Genomic DNA, 14,237 nt, shown 5'->3' on the forward strand with positions numbered 1-14,237 from the left:
CATTGACATCCGATTTTTTTTATTCTTGTTTCTGTCTATTCGGCACAGTAAAGAGATCAAGAGAGTGATCAGGAATGGCTGCTCATCTCATCTGTAATTTGATGATGAAATAGAAGGGAATGAAAGGGGAAAAGAAGAGTGCATACCTGGGAGCGTAAAAATCATGATGGTTGCTTCATGACCGCTCCTCTTGCCCTTAGTGTAACATTCAGGGGAAGAGTGTCCCTTTGTTATCGCCCCCCTCTCCCTGGCAATTATCACAAACTCCACTTCCCCTGCCCTCCGGAGCCCAGAGAACTGAGCGGCCGGAGTGGGAGAATAGCTACATTTATAATTTTTTTCTTCTCTTTCCATAGATTAATTTTCTAGGAAGCCCTGTCACTGCTGTACAGGAAAGCAGAGCGAGTGGAATGGAGTGTAAAAGGAGGGAGATGGGGGTGGGCGGGTGGAGAGAGATTGGGGCTACAGTGCACGAGCCTTCTCGCTTTTTCGTTTCCTTTCTTTCTTTTTTTTTTTTTCCTTGACAGATCATTTTCCATGCAGGGGTATCAGGGGGTCTGGCCGATAATTGGCATGCAGATTGCAGCTGATGGCGTCCCGCAACAGAAGAAAAGAACTGGCTAGTTAGAATAATGAGCCAGCCTGCCTGATGGATGGGCGAGGGAGGAGGTCATACAAAATGTTTCAGACACAATTCCTGCCTCCCCTCCTTTCTCCCCCTCCTCCTCGCTACCTGCACCTCCCATTTTTATTTTTCTATTTTTCACAAAGGCCTGATATTTCATTATTTCCTCCTCTCTCTACCCTTCTAGGGTAATGAAAGCGTCCCATCTTCCTCTTACTTCCACTCTTCTTTTATTTATTTTTTTCTTTTTTTTTTCTCTCCTTGCCCAGCTGCGAACACTTCCTCTCCCTTACGTAGTGCATGGTGACAGTACAGTTTTGGGTACGCAGAGACTCTAAAATGTCACATCTCATTAGGAGCCTGACACCCTTTAGAGACTTTAGTGTTTTAATTACAGTAAAGGAGTTAATTACTCATCTCTCAGCGGATTTCAGTTTCTCACCCTCAGTTAGCAAGAAGAAAAGTTTGAAACACGGGAAGTAGGCCTGAATGTAAGAATAAGAGGTTGACGTGCTCATAAATGCCATTGATGTTCTTTTTTTTCGATCTTGCTTGTGTTGAGTGTTTTCTTACTGCTAGAATTTTAGTCAAAGTTTTTCTTTCTCTTTAAATCTATTAGGAAATGATTTCCGTATAGATGAATGGATCTCTGCTCCCAAGGATTCAAAAATAAAACTTCAGGCACTTTAGCAAAAGCTTAAATTTAGTTCAAATCTACATCAACTACCTGCTCGGAGGAGAAAACAAAACCAGCAAGAAAAGAAAAACAGGTCAATTCAAGCTGAAGTTAACGATGACACCTTTAACCCTTAGCATCCTCAGTCAGGTAATGTAAACGTTCTTAAGATGAAGCAACATTTCAAAGAAGCAGAGAGCTGAGTTGGAGTGCTCAGAGCTTCGCAGCTATGAACTCAGGGTCTCCCTCAGTTATGTATCAATAACTTGAAATGTTGTGTAAGCGATGGATTTTGGTTGGGAAAAACTGTTCTTGCTCTTGTTAAATCCATGTAAGATTTTCCCTCATTTGCATTTTATTCTGACTGGCTGCACTGGCAGCGTGCATGCTGCCTTGTCCGTGTATTAACTCTTCCCTCAGACACGTCTTAAGATCTTAAATTATTACTTGTGAGATTCCTGTGTACTTTTGGGGGGAGGACTGTGTTTAAGGAACTGTTAAACAACATGTAAACTTTTATTTTTTCATCTGAAGAGGCGCTTGCATTTTAAATGATGTGAAATAAGGAGACATTTAGTGATGATGTTACCAGCTGCACTGGTTTTATTCTGTGCGTATATAACTAAGCCTTGTGTTACTTATATAGAAAACGAATGTGCACATCTTGAATTCTTCAGTGACTGGCTACTGCAAATTTTAACTAATTAGTAACAATTACTAATATGTTGGATCATCATCTCCATCAATAAACTCTACTTACTATAATAACAGATGCTGGTGAGTTTCGGCATGCACTGCATGACCCTCTTGCAGGGCAGCATTGCAATGAAACAAAATATTTTTAAGGATGCTTTAATTACTTTTGCAATAAATAAATGAATACAATATCACACAATGAATGCATGGTGCTATCTTTGGTTTATGCTGAGATAAAATCCAGTCATTCTAACACAGCTTCTCTGTTTGGGCGAGTGTGTTTAAGAGTAGATCCTGGGCTTTCCCTTCAGAAAACGCGTTTTACCTTTTCACCACCCCGAGGGTTGCATTTTACTGCGAATGCCTCTAATCCCAGCGGCTTTACAGATAATTAACCCAGACTGTCATTTTACCCTGCACATCACGCCGCTTTTGATCAACCTCCTGGGTCAGGTAGCTATAGGTAAACAGAGGAATTATAATAAGTGTTATTAAGCGCCGTGTTGTGCATGAGCGGATCAAGCACTTCTTCTTGTTTTTTGTTTTGTTTTGCTGACATCTTTATTGATCTTTACCTCTGCCTATAATGCAACACCAAAGAGCACACTGTGGTCTTTCAGGAAACTAAGACAGACAGTGCTTTAGTTTAAAAACATTCATACAACTTCATACTTAAAGTCTCCAGATTTCAGAAGGAAATATTATACAGTGGTTAGCTACTTTACAGGTTAAAATTTTACCTGAAAAATAGCTTGTTACAGAACGTGCATCCAAGGAAGTGCATAAAATGACTGTAATAATAACCTATTTGTTTTTATTACCTACCAGTTACCATGTTATACACATCCTTTAACCATAAAACTGCTTCTTATTATAATGGTTTTGTACCTATCTACCACTCGCATAAAGGCTAGAGTTTTGTCATGATTTCTTATTTAATCTGATACCTGACTCATGTACTAGTACTTAATCATTAATAAAAAGTATGAATCATATTTTATAATGAAAATTTAAAAGAAATATGCTGAAGGGATTTTAGAACCACAAGATAAAGTAACTTCCCTTACTTTATCTTGTGGTTATAGATCGGCTTTCCTTTCTGTGGCACTGTCACCTTTAACCTGACCTCTGACCTTTTGGATTTTGCTGTATTTGATTTTGGATAAGCAGATAGCTCCCCTTAAATGAGCTATTTTGTTTTGCATATGCCTTAAAAATTTGAACTGGTTGAGCCATGAAGTTTCTATAAAATTGGAATTATTGATAGTAGTAATCAAATTAACACAAGGTGGTACTCAGGTAAGTCTATGCATGGGAGCTGCTACAACCTACACATATTCACAGGTCTCAAATGTTTCTGTGGAACAAATAAAAAAACTTGCAATACTTTTACTTTGAATAATTTCAAGCTTATTTCTGGAGCTATCTGGTTGGCTGTATTCTGTTTTTGGTTTTTTTTTTTGCTTGCTTCTACTCCTTTTTGAGAAAACATTCTCCACCAACAGCTTATAAATCGTATTTTTTTTTTTTTTCAATAATGGTGTTGTGGGAATTTGATTTTTCCCCCATTTCCACTTTTTCCAGCATGGAAAAATAAATAAACGCTACATTACTTCCGTAAATGCCAACAAAGAACAAGAACCAAAGAAAGTTTAACGCTGGTGAGAATCTTGATCGAGTTCTGGGGCTGCACTCGCTCTCAGCAGCTTAATCTCACTTGCACCCTCATCAACACAACACAGAAGAGAACAAATTTACTGTTTCATCCTCATTCTTCCAAGCACGCTAAGGAGCTGTATACAGTACACACCAGATCAAAGCCTTAATTGAAAAATAATTATAGGTACTTAATCATAGAAAGCACTGGGCTAATTGAAGTGAAAACAAGGAGGCAAACGCGGGCCCTCAGAATCGTGGCAGAAAGAGGATATTGTAAAAGCTTCTTCTTCAATCTCCATTGTCTTCCAGATTAAATAGGAGAGGGCTATTAGCAGAGTTAATTGGCTCTCTAATTTAGATCTCGCCCCACTGAAAGCATAACGGATGTGAGCCTGTCGACCAATGATGTGTGCACTCTGTCACACTGTCCTGCTGGACTGTGATTGGTTAATTGCTCAGGGATTTTTGAAGTTTTCTATCATTCTTCAAATGTAGCAGATTTGTGGGGGCTGTGCTCATCTCCCTGGCTGCCCAGGTAGCGTTCATTGTTAGGATGTTTGAAGTGGGTGAGTGTTACTCATTTACCACAGCTAGACCACTCACACTGCCTTCTGGCTCCTGTTAAAGCTGCTTTTTTTCTTTTTTTAACCAACACTGTTAATTCATACTGATTTCGCTCATGCGCCGCCTTATTCACAGGAGGGAAAATGCACCGAAATGCTGATTGTCCTCCTTCTGACCTGCTCATATTTTGTTGAAGTTCTCGATGCCCTCAGAGAAACAGCACTCCAGGCCCTGTAACGTGAAAGCCCTCCTTATCACACTCCCTGCAAGTTAGCTCCCTGCTGTGATCGCAGCCTCTGTTCTCTGCACTCACTCTGCCCTCTAGTGTTCGTCAGGAGGCAGTGCACTGATTGCTGAATAAAAATCCATTTAGACTCCCAAAAGGTGGAGGACAGTAAATGGGCCATTTTTCTACCATTTTCTGAGACAGCCTTTCATCATTTCAGCACATCTCTTTCTAGTGTTTTCTTATTGTAGCCTGAGTGGTAATGGAGCTCTTGACTGGAGTTCAAAATAGAAGTTGGTGTGGAAATTTTCTTTCAAGGTTTGTCTCCAAACTTTCTCTCTTTTTTTTTCCTTTAAAAAAAAAGTTATAGAAAATGACAGCAGCAGATTGTGCTGTATCCCCTCCTACATGAGATATATCCACTGCATCAACAAAGAGTCATTATACAAGTTTTGAAACTCCTCAACTAAATATTTGAATCCAGGCAAAAACCAGTGAAAAACATTCACAGTCAACAGAGTATGAGTTCTGATGATCTTTTGCGACTTTTATGCACCACAAGAAAACCTCTTGTATTCACAGAATCACGAACATGTCTTTCCAAACAAGGATTTGCAATGCTAACAGCAACTGCAGCTAGACGGAGAGACGTTTACTTTCACCAGGGAGGACTCTTCCCAGGAGAGTTGCAGCTTGTTGTCTTCACCATCATTTCTCATAGGAGCCAGGACTGTCTATAAGGAGTGCAGCTGTTGCCCTTCACACTCTGAAAACACTATCAACCCACCACCTCAGACCAAATTTGCACTAGCTGAGTAAAAACATTGGTCCAGATATGGGTAAACGTGAGCTACTTTAGCTACATTGTGCTAAAGTAGGTATTCAAGTACAACTCGTTCCTAAATTTACTGAAAAAGATTTTGACACATGTGGGTTTTCTTAATCTACCTTCTCAACTGTGTCTGTGTAAGTTCTCAATACTGAATACTTGAGTTCAAGGCAGGTTCATGAGGATGTGTCACTCTCATCCGGGAGGCTTTATCGGTTCTAAAAGGTGATGGGGAGCACCAAGAATTTCACTCCCAGTGAGGTAGTGATGGTTCACCATCAATGAACAGAGGTGGTGGCCTTTGAGACCAGCTATAACTCAGTCTTGCGATCCCTTCCCTGGCAATTCAACCCCCACTCACGACTTTAATAACTCACAGGAGGACAGCCTAGGTCATCATGTGACATGTCTCAGGACTACCTCCAAGGTTGAAATGCATAGGTGTTAAATACCCGTTCCTTCACTTCGGCTCTTAGAGGTGAAGAAGCCTCTTAGATGAGAGATGAAACATCTTCATGAAGCTATAAAACAAGTCTAGTTGGCTTCGACTCCGACATTTGAAAGGTTTCCATCCCTGTTTCAATCCAGAAGAAGTTTGTAGCTGGCCATTAAACCCCTCAGACATTTCCCCAAGTTGCTATAACCCAAACACGGCTAAAAGGAGTATTGGACACAAATATGTTATAGTAATAAGCCGGTATTTTATTTCCAAGTTGTTGGTATGATGATTTTTACAGCTGTTTATTTTGTGAGAAAATGCATGTTTCTTAATTACTCTTTTGTCTGCTTAGCTATATATGGATCAAAGGAAAATATCAACATTTTGTGCATTAATGTAGATGTTTAGGTTTTGAGTATTGAGTATTGAGTATTGAGTGGTACAGTGAGAGTTTGTGGCTGCAGACCTACTGACATGTGGAGGCAATGTCAGCTGTTTCTTACAGTCTTATTCACAGCAGAACAAACACCTTCAGTGACCAAATCTCTGTGAAGTACCTTCTCTTTTTATGTGCATTTTCATGGGCAGCTCGTGATAAGTAAACAGTGGTTCTAGCAGAAGCTAGAGAAGTTATTTGCTTAAGATTTGGCCTGCTGGGGGATAAATGGCTTTGCCCAGCAGACAGCAAAAATCATTAGTACACCCTGTTACTAGCTGCTGGTATTTCAAAGGATGTTAATCAAATCTGGCCGCCTATGTAAGGGTACATTTCACTGGGTGGGCCATTAGACTTGTTTTCAGAAAACTTTCAGGAGTAATTTTTGTGTGGGAAAAGAGGCCAGAGAGGCGGTGTAGTTTAATGTTTTTTAACAATGTTCTTCTCTTGTATTTTATTAGGTTTAATTTCCTTTATTTTAGTTTGTGTATTAATTGTGTGCTTGCACTGAGACTAAGGGCTGAAACTGTGTTTAGGTTATTTTGAAATTACGAAATCATGGCAACAGCAGTTTTAATGTCAAATGAAAAGATGAAAAAGTAAAGAAATTATATATAAATGTGTGAATACTGAGCGGCAGAGGCTGTGTTTTTACTCCGAACAAGGCCCCAACCCAGTTTCGATTCAGTCCCGGTGTCTCAAATGTTCTCCCCGACATATCAGCCACAGGCAAATTGGTTTCAGTTCACTACAATCGTATCAGTATTTACTTTCGCCTGACTGGCTGCTGGTGCCACAACGATACGCAGCACCCACCCCAACAATGCTGTCATCCAGTATCGTTTAACAGCCTGGCAGAGGCATAGAACAATATTTAATCTGCAGATGTTGTGCTTCTAAACTGAAACCATTTTTACAAGTCTAACATACAGTTTAGTGAAGAATTACGCTCAAAATAAATCTTGAAAGTACCATGTTAATGCAATCATCTAAGCTGATGAAAGCAAAACTGTTGTGGGTGCAAGCACATTTTAATGCTTTATTTCCGACCGCTGTTTCTGTTCACCTCTCCTGGGGAAAGATTCAGAGTGAATCAACAGAGTGAAATGCTTGAGTGCTACCTTGGATGCCAGACAGAAGTAATCGGCAGTAAGTGGGAGAAGCATATTTACATCTCACAGCTACTGACACGCCGGGCTTCCCATCTTCAGGACATGGCCTAAACCCGCATGCCCTGTTCTGAAATAACCTAATTTTGTCAGTTATTTAAAAGAAAGAAAACAAGTCCAAGTACATGGCAGCTTATTGCAGTTTTTTCAAAACTGATCTATTCAATTATAACATAACAGAATAAAAATAATCTGATTCGTATTAAACCAGAAAAACTGTCCTCATCTTTACAAGATTGTCTTAATGATATCATTCTCGTTATTGTTTCTTGTTATGTCGTGACTATAACAACATATCTCGGACAAAAATATGACCAGAAACTGAGATGATGTTATGTTACAACAAAAAAGGGTCGTACTTCATTGAAACCTTTGTAATCATTAGCTAAATACTTTGGATCCCATCTCACCAATATGAAATTGTTTACACAGCTTTTGTATTGTTTGTACTGTAAATTTGGATTTTTCCAATATTTGTCTTTTCCTGCATCATTCTTGGGGGGGGGTGTAAGTGATGATTCAATCCAAAAGTTTCACATATACTCATCACTTCCTGTTGCTATGGTTTTCAATTTAGTTCTTGGGGAATTTGGCCTCTTGGCGTTTTCTCTCCTCTTCCTTAAAATATTCTTGAGGTTGTTTTTGTGACAGTCGCCCTTCTACTGAGACCATTTCTGTTGAGGGTTTAGCGAACAGTAGATGGATCAATGGTCCCTGAAAGATTCTTGTCAGTTTTGAATGGTAGCATGTTGGCTAGCTTAACAACTTTGCAGAAAGTGCTTATGACGTTACGATTAAATATTAAAAGACTGCTTGTTTTTTGAAACTTTCAAGAGGCGTGTGCTGACATTTGCAATCAGAGTCTGCTGTGTAATGCCTGACTGTGCAGTTTCAAGGTCCAAATGTGAGCACGCCCCTCTTGAGCCAAGTCCCCACAATTGTTCTGTCTTGTATTGTTCTGGATTGTTTGGCTTTGGCTTTACTTTTATAAAACAGCAACGTATGATCCTCATTTTCCAGCTACTGTCACTCAAATCTGACCAAACCAAGTCTGAACAGTCCAGGTAGAAAGAACCTATTGGACTTAGTTATAAAAAAACAGTCTGCACACTATCTGTTCAGATTCGTTCAGAATCAGGAAGTAGGTCATTCTTGTGACACATTTATTGTGGTGACGTGTTTAAAGCAGAAGAAAATAGTGTAAAAGGATCAATTTCATGGCATGACTAAAACATGACCTTGAGTGTTTGTTAATCTAAAATCAAATGAAGTGGTCTAACTTTATTTCTTTTTAGATTAACGAACACTCAGATGATTGTTGTATAAAGCACTTTGAGTGTTCCAAAAGAGTAGAAAAGCGCTATATAAGGCCCTGTCTGTTTACCATTTCTACCCAACAAATCTGGTATAGAAGCTGAATGACCTCCTTCTCCAAATTTACCAAAAGACCATCATCATTTCCTCATTTTAGATTTTCAAAGACCATTTACACAAACTCACAAACAGACTTCCAACCCTCTACACGACGAACACTCCTTACCAACATTAATCGACACTGATACTGATACGCTCCACCCAAATCTGTACATAAGTGCAAACACGCGGGGTTACTGGTAAAGTCCTTTTAGACTTCATACTGGACGATATCATATTCAAACACAGCTGCAGTGCTGAGGAAAGGCTGAGCTGAGAGCACTTGACGGTTTCCAGCGGCAGAAAGAAGACGGCAGCATGGCGGCCACGTTGTGTCAGGGTTTAGGCTTCGTTTTGAGTTTGATAGGAATAGCGGGAATAATCGCCGCGACGGGGATGGACCAGTGGGCCACACAAGACCTCTTTGACAACGTTGTGACAGCCGTGTACTCGTACTCGGGCCTGTGGAGGTCCTGTGTTAGGCAGAGCTCCGGCTTCACAGAGTGTCGACCATACTTCACCATCCTCGGCCTGCCAGGTATGTTTTAAATCAATAATACCAACGGACATGGCAAAAAAATGAAATTGACTTTTTTTTTTGGGGGGGGGGGGGGGGGGGGTTATGCAATACATGTAGGTGGTTTAAATATTAATTCAGAAAGAAGAACAATACAAAGAACCATGTTTGGCGTGTGTTTTCACACCCTGTTTCGAAAGGAGGGGAAAATGTGCTCCCCACAGTTTCCCGGAACCTGGAAGTAAGTCTTGGGTAAACATCAGATAAGGTCTGTTCCATGTCGAAGCCTACATAACAGCAGGCAGCAGTCAAACACTGCCATTTCATGACTGTCTGACTCTGGTGGTAACTCAGTTTGAGTGGAACATCTAAAATGGCTGCCACAATGACCCAGTTAATAGGATTCATGTTGTCGACGTTGGGCCTGTTTTTAATATCGGCTGCAACAACAATGGACGAGTGGAGCTTACAAGACCGATCTTTTACAGTAATAACAAATTTTTATACCTATTCTGGTTTATGGAAGTCGTGTGTAGGGACGACGTACGGTACCACACAGTGTCGGCCTTATTTCACCATACTTGGCCTGCCAGGTAAGAGAATTACACTCCAAGAGAAAAAGACATTTATCAAATATTTCTCGACATGTCGGATTAAGGAGAACATTTTCTAAAGGACCTCGGAAGGTACTTTAGAATATTTGGGAGGTTTTAGGGCAGATTTTCCCCCCCATTTCCACCCCCTGCCACTTTTCCGACCAGCCCTGGAATAAAAATGCAGTCGACTGCAGAAAAGATGGTGTCTCTCCGGAATCAAATAGAAATTTGATGAGACATCCAAAGCGTAGCTGAGCAAGCACAAGCTTTAGCAGAGTGTCACACAATGTAAAGTACATTTCCACACTCTGTACTTAACAGCTGAATGTAGTGTAGAGCATATTGTATATAAGGTCTTAAGGGATTAAATCTAGAATAATACAGGTACAATATCTGAGGACGCTGAAAGATGGCATTTAGTTCAGTGTGTTTCACCACACGCTGCTTTGATTTATGAGTGCTGGAAAATAACTAATGTGCTTTTTTTTCTCCCTTTTTAAAACATTTTAATTGAAAGTGAATGCCGTGAGTGTCGGGCTTTTCCTGCCTCTATTCATGATGCACATGTGCATCAGTAAAACTAATATATTTATTATTGCCGGGGATTTTGATCCCCTTTCAGAGACTTTTTAGAACTACTGCTAAACTTGTAATTCAGCCCAGTTATTCTTGTATGTCTATGGATTCATATATTTCCATAATATATGTAGAAGAAGGTAGAAATCCTTGCATAATAGTTGATTGTATTATGCTGTAAAACACCTTGATCTCTTTTTGTATTACATTTTACTCATTTTAACCACGGTTTCAAACTAATTACGAAAATAAAAGCAAGTTCAGTTTCTAATGACGATATCTCTTGTCTCTTTCATGCCAGATATTATCTTCAGCGGAAACTTTTAATGATGGCCGACCTGCCGTTTTCCTGTGACAAAATATATTGAACTATTGAAGCTGCTACCTTACAGTTATAATTAGTTTCTAGTGTGTGATTTGTATTATGGTGGCCATGATCAAAGAAGTACTCAGAAGTAAAAGTACAAAAATATAATTAGCGAAATGTATTGTCAAAACTTCAAGTGGTTTTTAAAAAGAGCTGATTATGACTGGATGAATATAAATGATGCTGAGTAAAAGTTAATTTAAACCTTTTAATATAATGTTGCGTAGTCAAATCATAATCACATTTTTTGTATATATTACCTTTAGTACATAATAACTGAAGCTGTACAAGGCACAGTGTTGCCTTCTAAAACATACAGCGCAGTACATTAACCATAAAAAGAAGATATTTTAACATGCATGCTTAACTTGCAACACTCCAGAAATATTTAAACCTAAAATTTGAACTTATGTATTATAATACATTTCAATTTTCTACTCATTTGAAATATATTTAGGTTTGGGTTGTTTGAATATTGTATATCTTTTATTTATTTAAACTCATTGAGTTAATTGGCAGCATTTTCTTTTTCTTTTTTCATTTTCTTTTTGATAAATCTTAAAGTATCTACAAGGTAATACCAATCTCACAAACAGATATATCCTAAACATATGCTAAATGTCATAACTTTGATTTTCAGCTCTGCTCCAAGCCGTCCGAGCCTTGATGATTGTTGGGATCGTCCTTGGCGCTATCGGCTTACTGATCGCCATATTCTCGCTGAAGTGCTTGAAAATGGGGAACATGGAGGACAACTTGAAAGCCACCATGACTCTGTCGGCTGGGATCATGCTTCTCCTTGCAGGTTACTTCACTAACAATGCTCAGGTGATATCGAAGAAGAACGGTTTTGCGATAATACCAGCATTAATTCGGATTTTTTTTCAGGTGTCTGTGGGATTGCTGGGGTGTCAGCCTTTGCTAATTTGATTGTACAAAGTTTTCAGTTCACTACATTTGCCAGTGGATTCAGCAGTACAGGCAATGTTGGTGGACTAACGGGAGCTCTGACGCCAAGGTAAAGATAAACTGAAATTAGCATATATATATATAGTAATATATTACCTGCTGAATTAATTTTGGTAATGTTTAACCTTAATAATCTTTCAGGTATACTTTTGGCCCTGCACTTTTCGTGGGTTGGATCGGTGGCGCTATCTTGTTCATCGGTGGCATCTTGATGTGCCTGGCCTGCCGTGCAATGACACCAGAGAAACACCGGTAATTTATAACTATTTGTGATCTTTAAAAAGATTGGTAGGGACAGTAACCTCTCTGTTCCTGAACAATAAAGTAGCAGAGATGTGAAAACTGCAAAATAGGGCAAAATACAGTACGCACATAGATTATATTTTCAGTGTTTGATGTATGTGACGCTATCCCTCAGGTATGATGGGATGGCCTACAAAGCTGCCTCCCAGAACACGATGTACAGGCCTGACACCAGATCCCGGCCCGTCTACAACGACTCCTACAAAGCTCAGAGTATGGATGAAAGGCAGACAAACCAGAGGTTTGACTACGTGTAGAACCATGTCTGTTTTAATACGCTCTGTGATAACTTTTCTACATTCAGCATTCATTTTTTATTTCTCTCTACTTTAATTTGGAAGACCGGTTTCAGGCCTAATTTCATGTTACTTTTTCAAATGTAATCACAATTATAAAGTCTGTGCTGTATATTTTGTATGTGTGTCTGTGTTAAATAAAAGGTGATTCTTACCTGTTCTGACACTAAATTCAGTAGCACAACACATAACGCATATATTAAACTCAGTGGAGGAATGTGCAAATGTCATGTTTGACAGGAATAAAAAATTAAAAATTAAAACAAAGGGATATTTGCACAGGTTCTTGTGAAATCTACCCAGTAGGGAAGCACTAAGATGCAATACAACAACTACTACTACCTACTGCTCCCACAGAAATTAAGAAATCCATATGCTAATTAAATGTACTTGATTTACTGATTATCAGCAAGTGTGAGCGCCTCTACAAAAGCAGAGGTTTTGGCAGTTTGCTGGTCTCGAGCTGTCGGACGTGTGTTGACATAATGTCCCTGCAAATTCACCTCAAGGTCAGATTGTACAGTGCTCAGAGATGTTGGAAAACTCCAGCAGCTACATCTCAGAATCCACAGTCTTTAGTTATTATGTAAATGTTAAAGTTCATGACAGTTAAATTAGAAAAACACTGAACAAGTATGGCTCTTCCAAGCAGAGGTGTTCATACATCCGTCAGCACGGTGTGTGAAGGTTGATGAGTTGTTGTGAAATTCTTCCACAACAACATGAGACTGAGTCATACAGAAAATCATTCAAGTTACTGAATCATGAGGTGGAGTTTAGTTTTTCACAGGAACAGAGTCTTGCGAAAACGTTCTTTTTCACATGACCCACCTCTTGTTTTAAATGCTCCCAAGTTTTAACAGTTTTGTTTGTGATATTATGTCAGTAACGTATCTTCTACTTACTTGGATGAAGGTCTGTTTCCAGGTTGGGGCTTTCCAGTCAAAGTCTTAATAGACAAACCTTTGCTATGCCTTTCGAGGAATTTAGACACACATCAGCTCAGTGGAACCACGGTTAAATTGTATCTGAGAGCCTCTTTAAGTGAACCTTTCTTTTCTTTACAAAGTCTTACAGAGTCTCTTTATGGACCCTTCCTTAACATCATACTATTTTTTTCAAAATGCAGCTACTGTTGCCAGCTAGCTTAGTCAACGTTAGCATTAGCAAATTAGCATTAGCTTGCTAATGCATCCCCATTTTGAACTGGAGTGGAAAAGACAACATGTTTGCCACATTAACCTGATACTTTAATAAATAAACAAATAATAAATAAATAGAAATAGAAAATGTCATGTCTAATTCTTGCCTAACTGACCAAATGTTGTTGTTGGTACTATTGGTTAAATGGAATTAAAGTTTATTTTATGAATGTATTATTTTAATGTGCATTCATACATGCAGCAAAGTCATACCTGCTCTAACATGACTAACCTTAAGGCCTTTTATCCACCTAAAACTACTGTTTTAGGGATTATTTTACAACCTATAAAAATACAATGGCTTTGTTTTTACAGAGGCTAGTTTACTCTCCTCTTGAGCATGAATATAGCTTCTGGGTCTGAAAAGTAAAACAAATGCAAATGTATTTTGAAGGGGCCACTCTTCTGGTTGCAAAAAGAAATAATCTCAGTCAGAATCTGATAGACAACTCAGCAAGTGTTATAAAATACCAAGATCTGCTACTGTTTTCCAGACAGGACTTTATTAGCCAGAGCTCCCTCCTCACCATACAGTCTATGAGCCATATATACTGAAGTGTTTACTTTCTAGGACATTGGTTATGTTCTAATGGTGCAGCGACATTTAGTAGGTTTGTACAGTTTGAAACTAACCAGTGGAAAATGAGTGTGAAGAGGCTTGTGAAATGTACATATAATG

General features: G+C 39.1%; 1 protein-coding gene across 2 annotated transcripts; it reads left to right on the forward strand.

Annotated features, from left to right (window-relative positions):
• Window positions 1-8,962: 8,962 nt before the first annotated feature.
• LOC146546872 (claudin-18-like) lies at window positions 8,963-12,462 on the forward strand. 2 transcript variants are annotated; one of them, XM_085264903.1, is made up of 5 exons: window positions 8,963-9,270; window positions 11,429-11,593; window positions 11,677-11,806; window positions 11,899-12,009; window positions 12,176-12,462. In XM_085264903.1, exons 1-5 carry the CDS (start codon window positions 9,051-9,053, stop codon window positions 12,315-12,317), a joined length of 768 nt encoding a protein of 255 aa, XP_085121029.1. In that variant the 5' UTR covers window positions 8,963-9,050; the 3' UTR covers window positions 12,318-12,462. The 2 variants fall into 2 exon arrangements, with proteins under 2 accessions (XP_085121029.1, XP_085121030.1); XM_085264904.1 differs by lacking the exon at window positions 8,963-9,270 and adding an exon at window positions 9,679-9,842.
• Window positions 12,463-14,237: the final 1,775 nt, after the last annotated feature.

The sequence above is a fragment of the Mchenga conophoros genome, linkage group LG23 (assembly GCF_057382185.1).
Source record: "Mchenga conophoros isolate Kocher_MC1m ecotype Shallow Benthic linkage group LG23, M_conophoros_male_GT1.1, whole genome shotgun sequence".
Lineage (NCBI taxonomy): Eukaryota > Metazoa > Chordata > Actinopteri > Cichliformes > Cichlidae > Mchenga > Mchenga conophoros.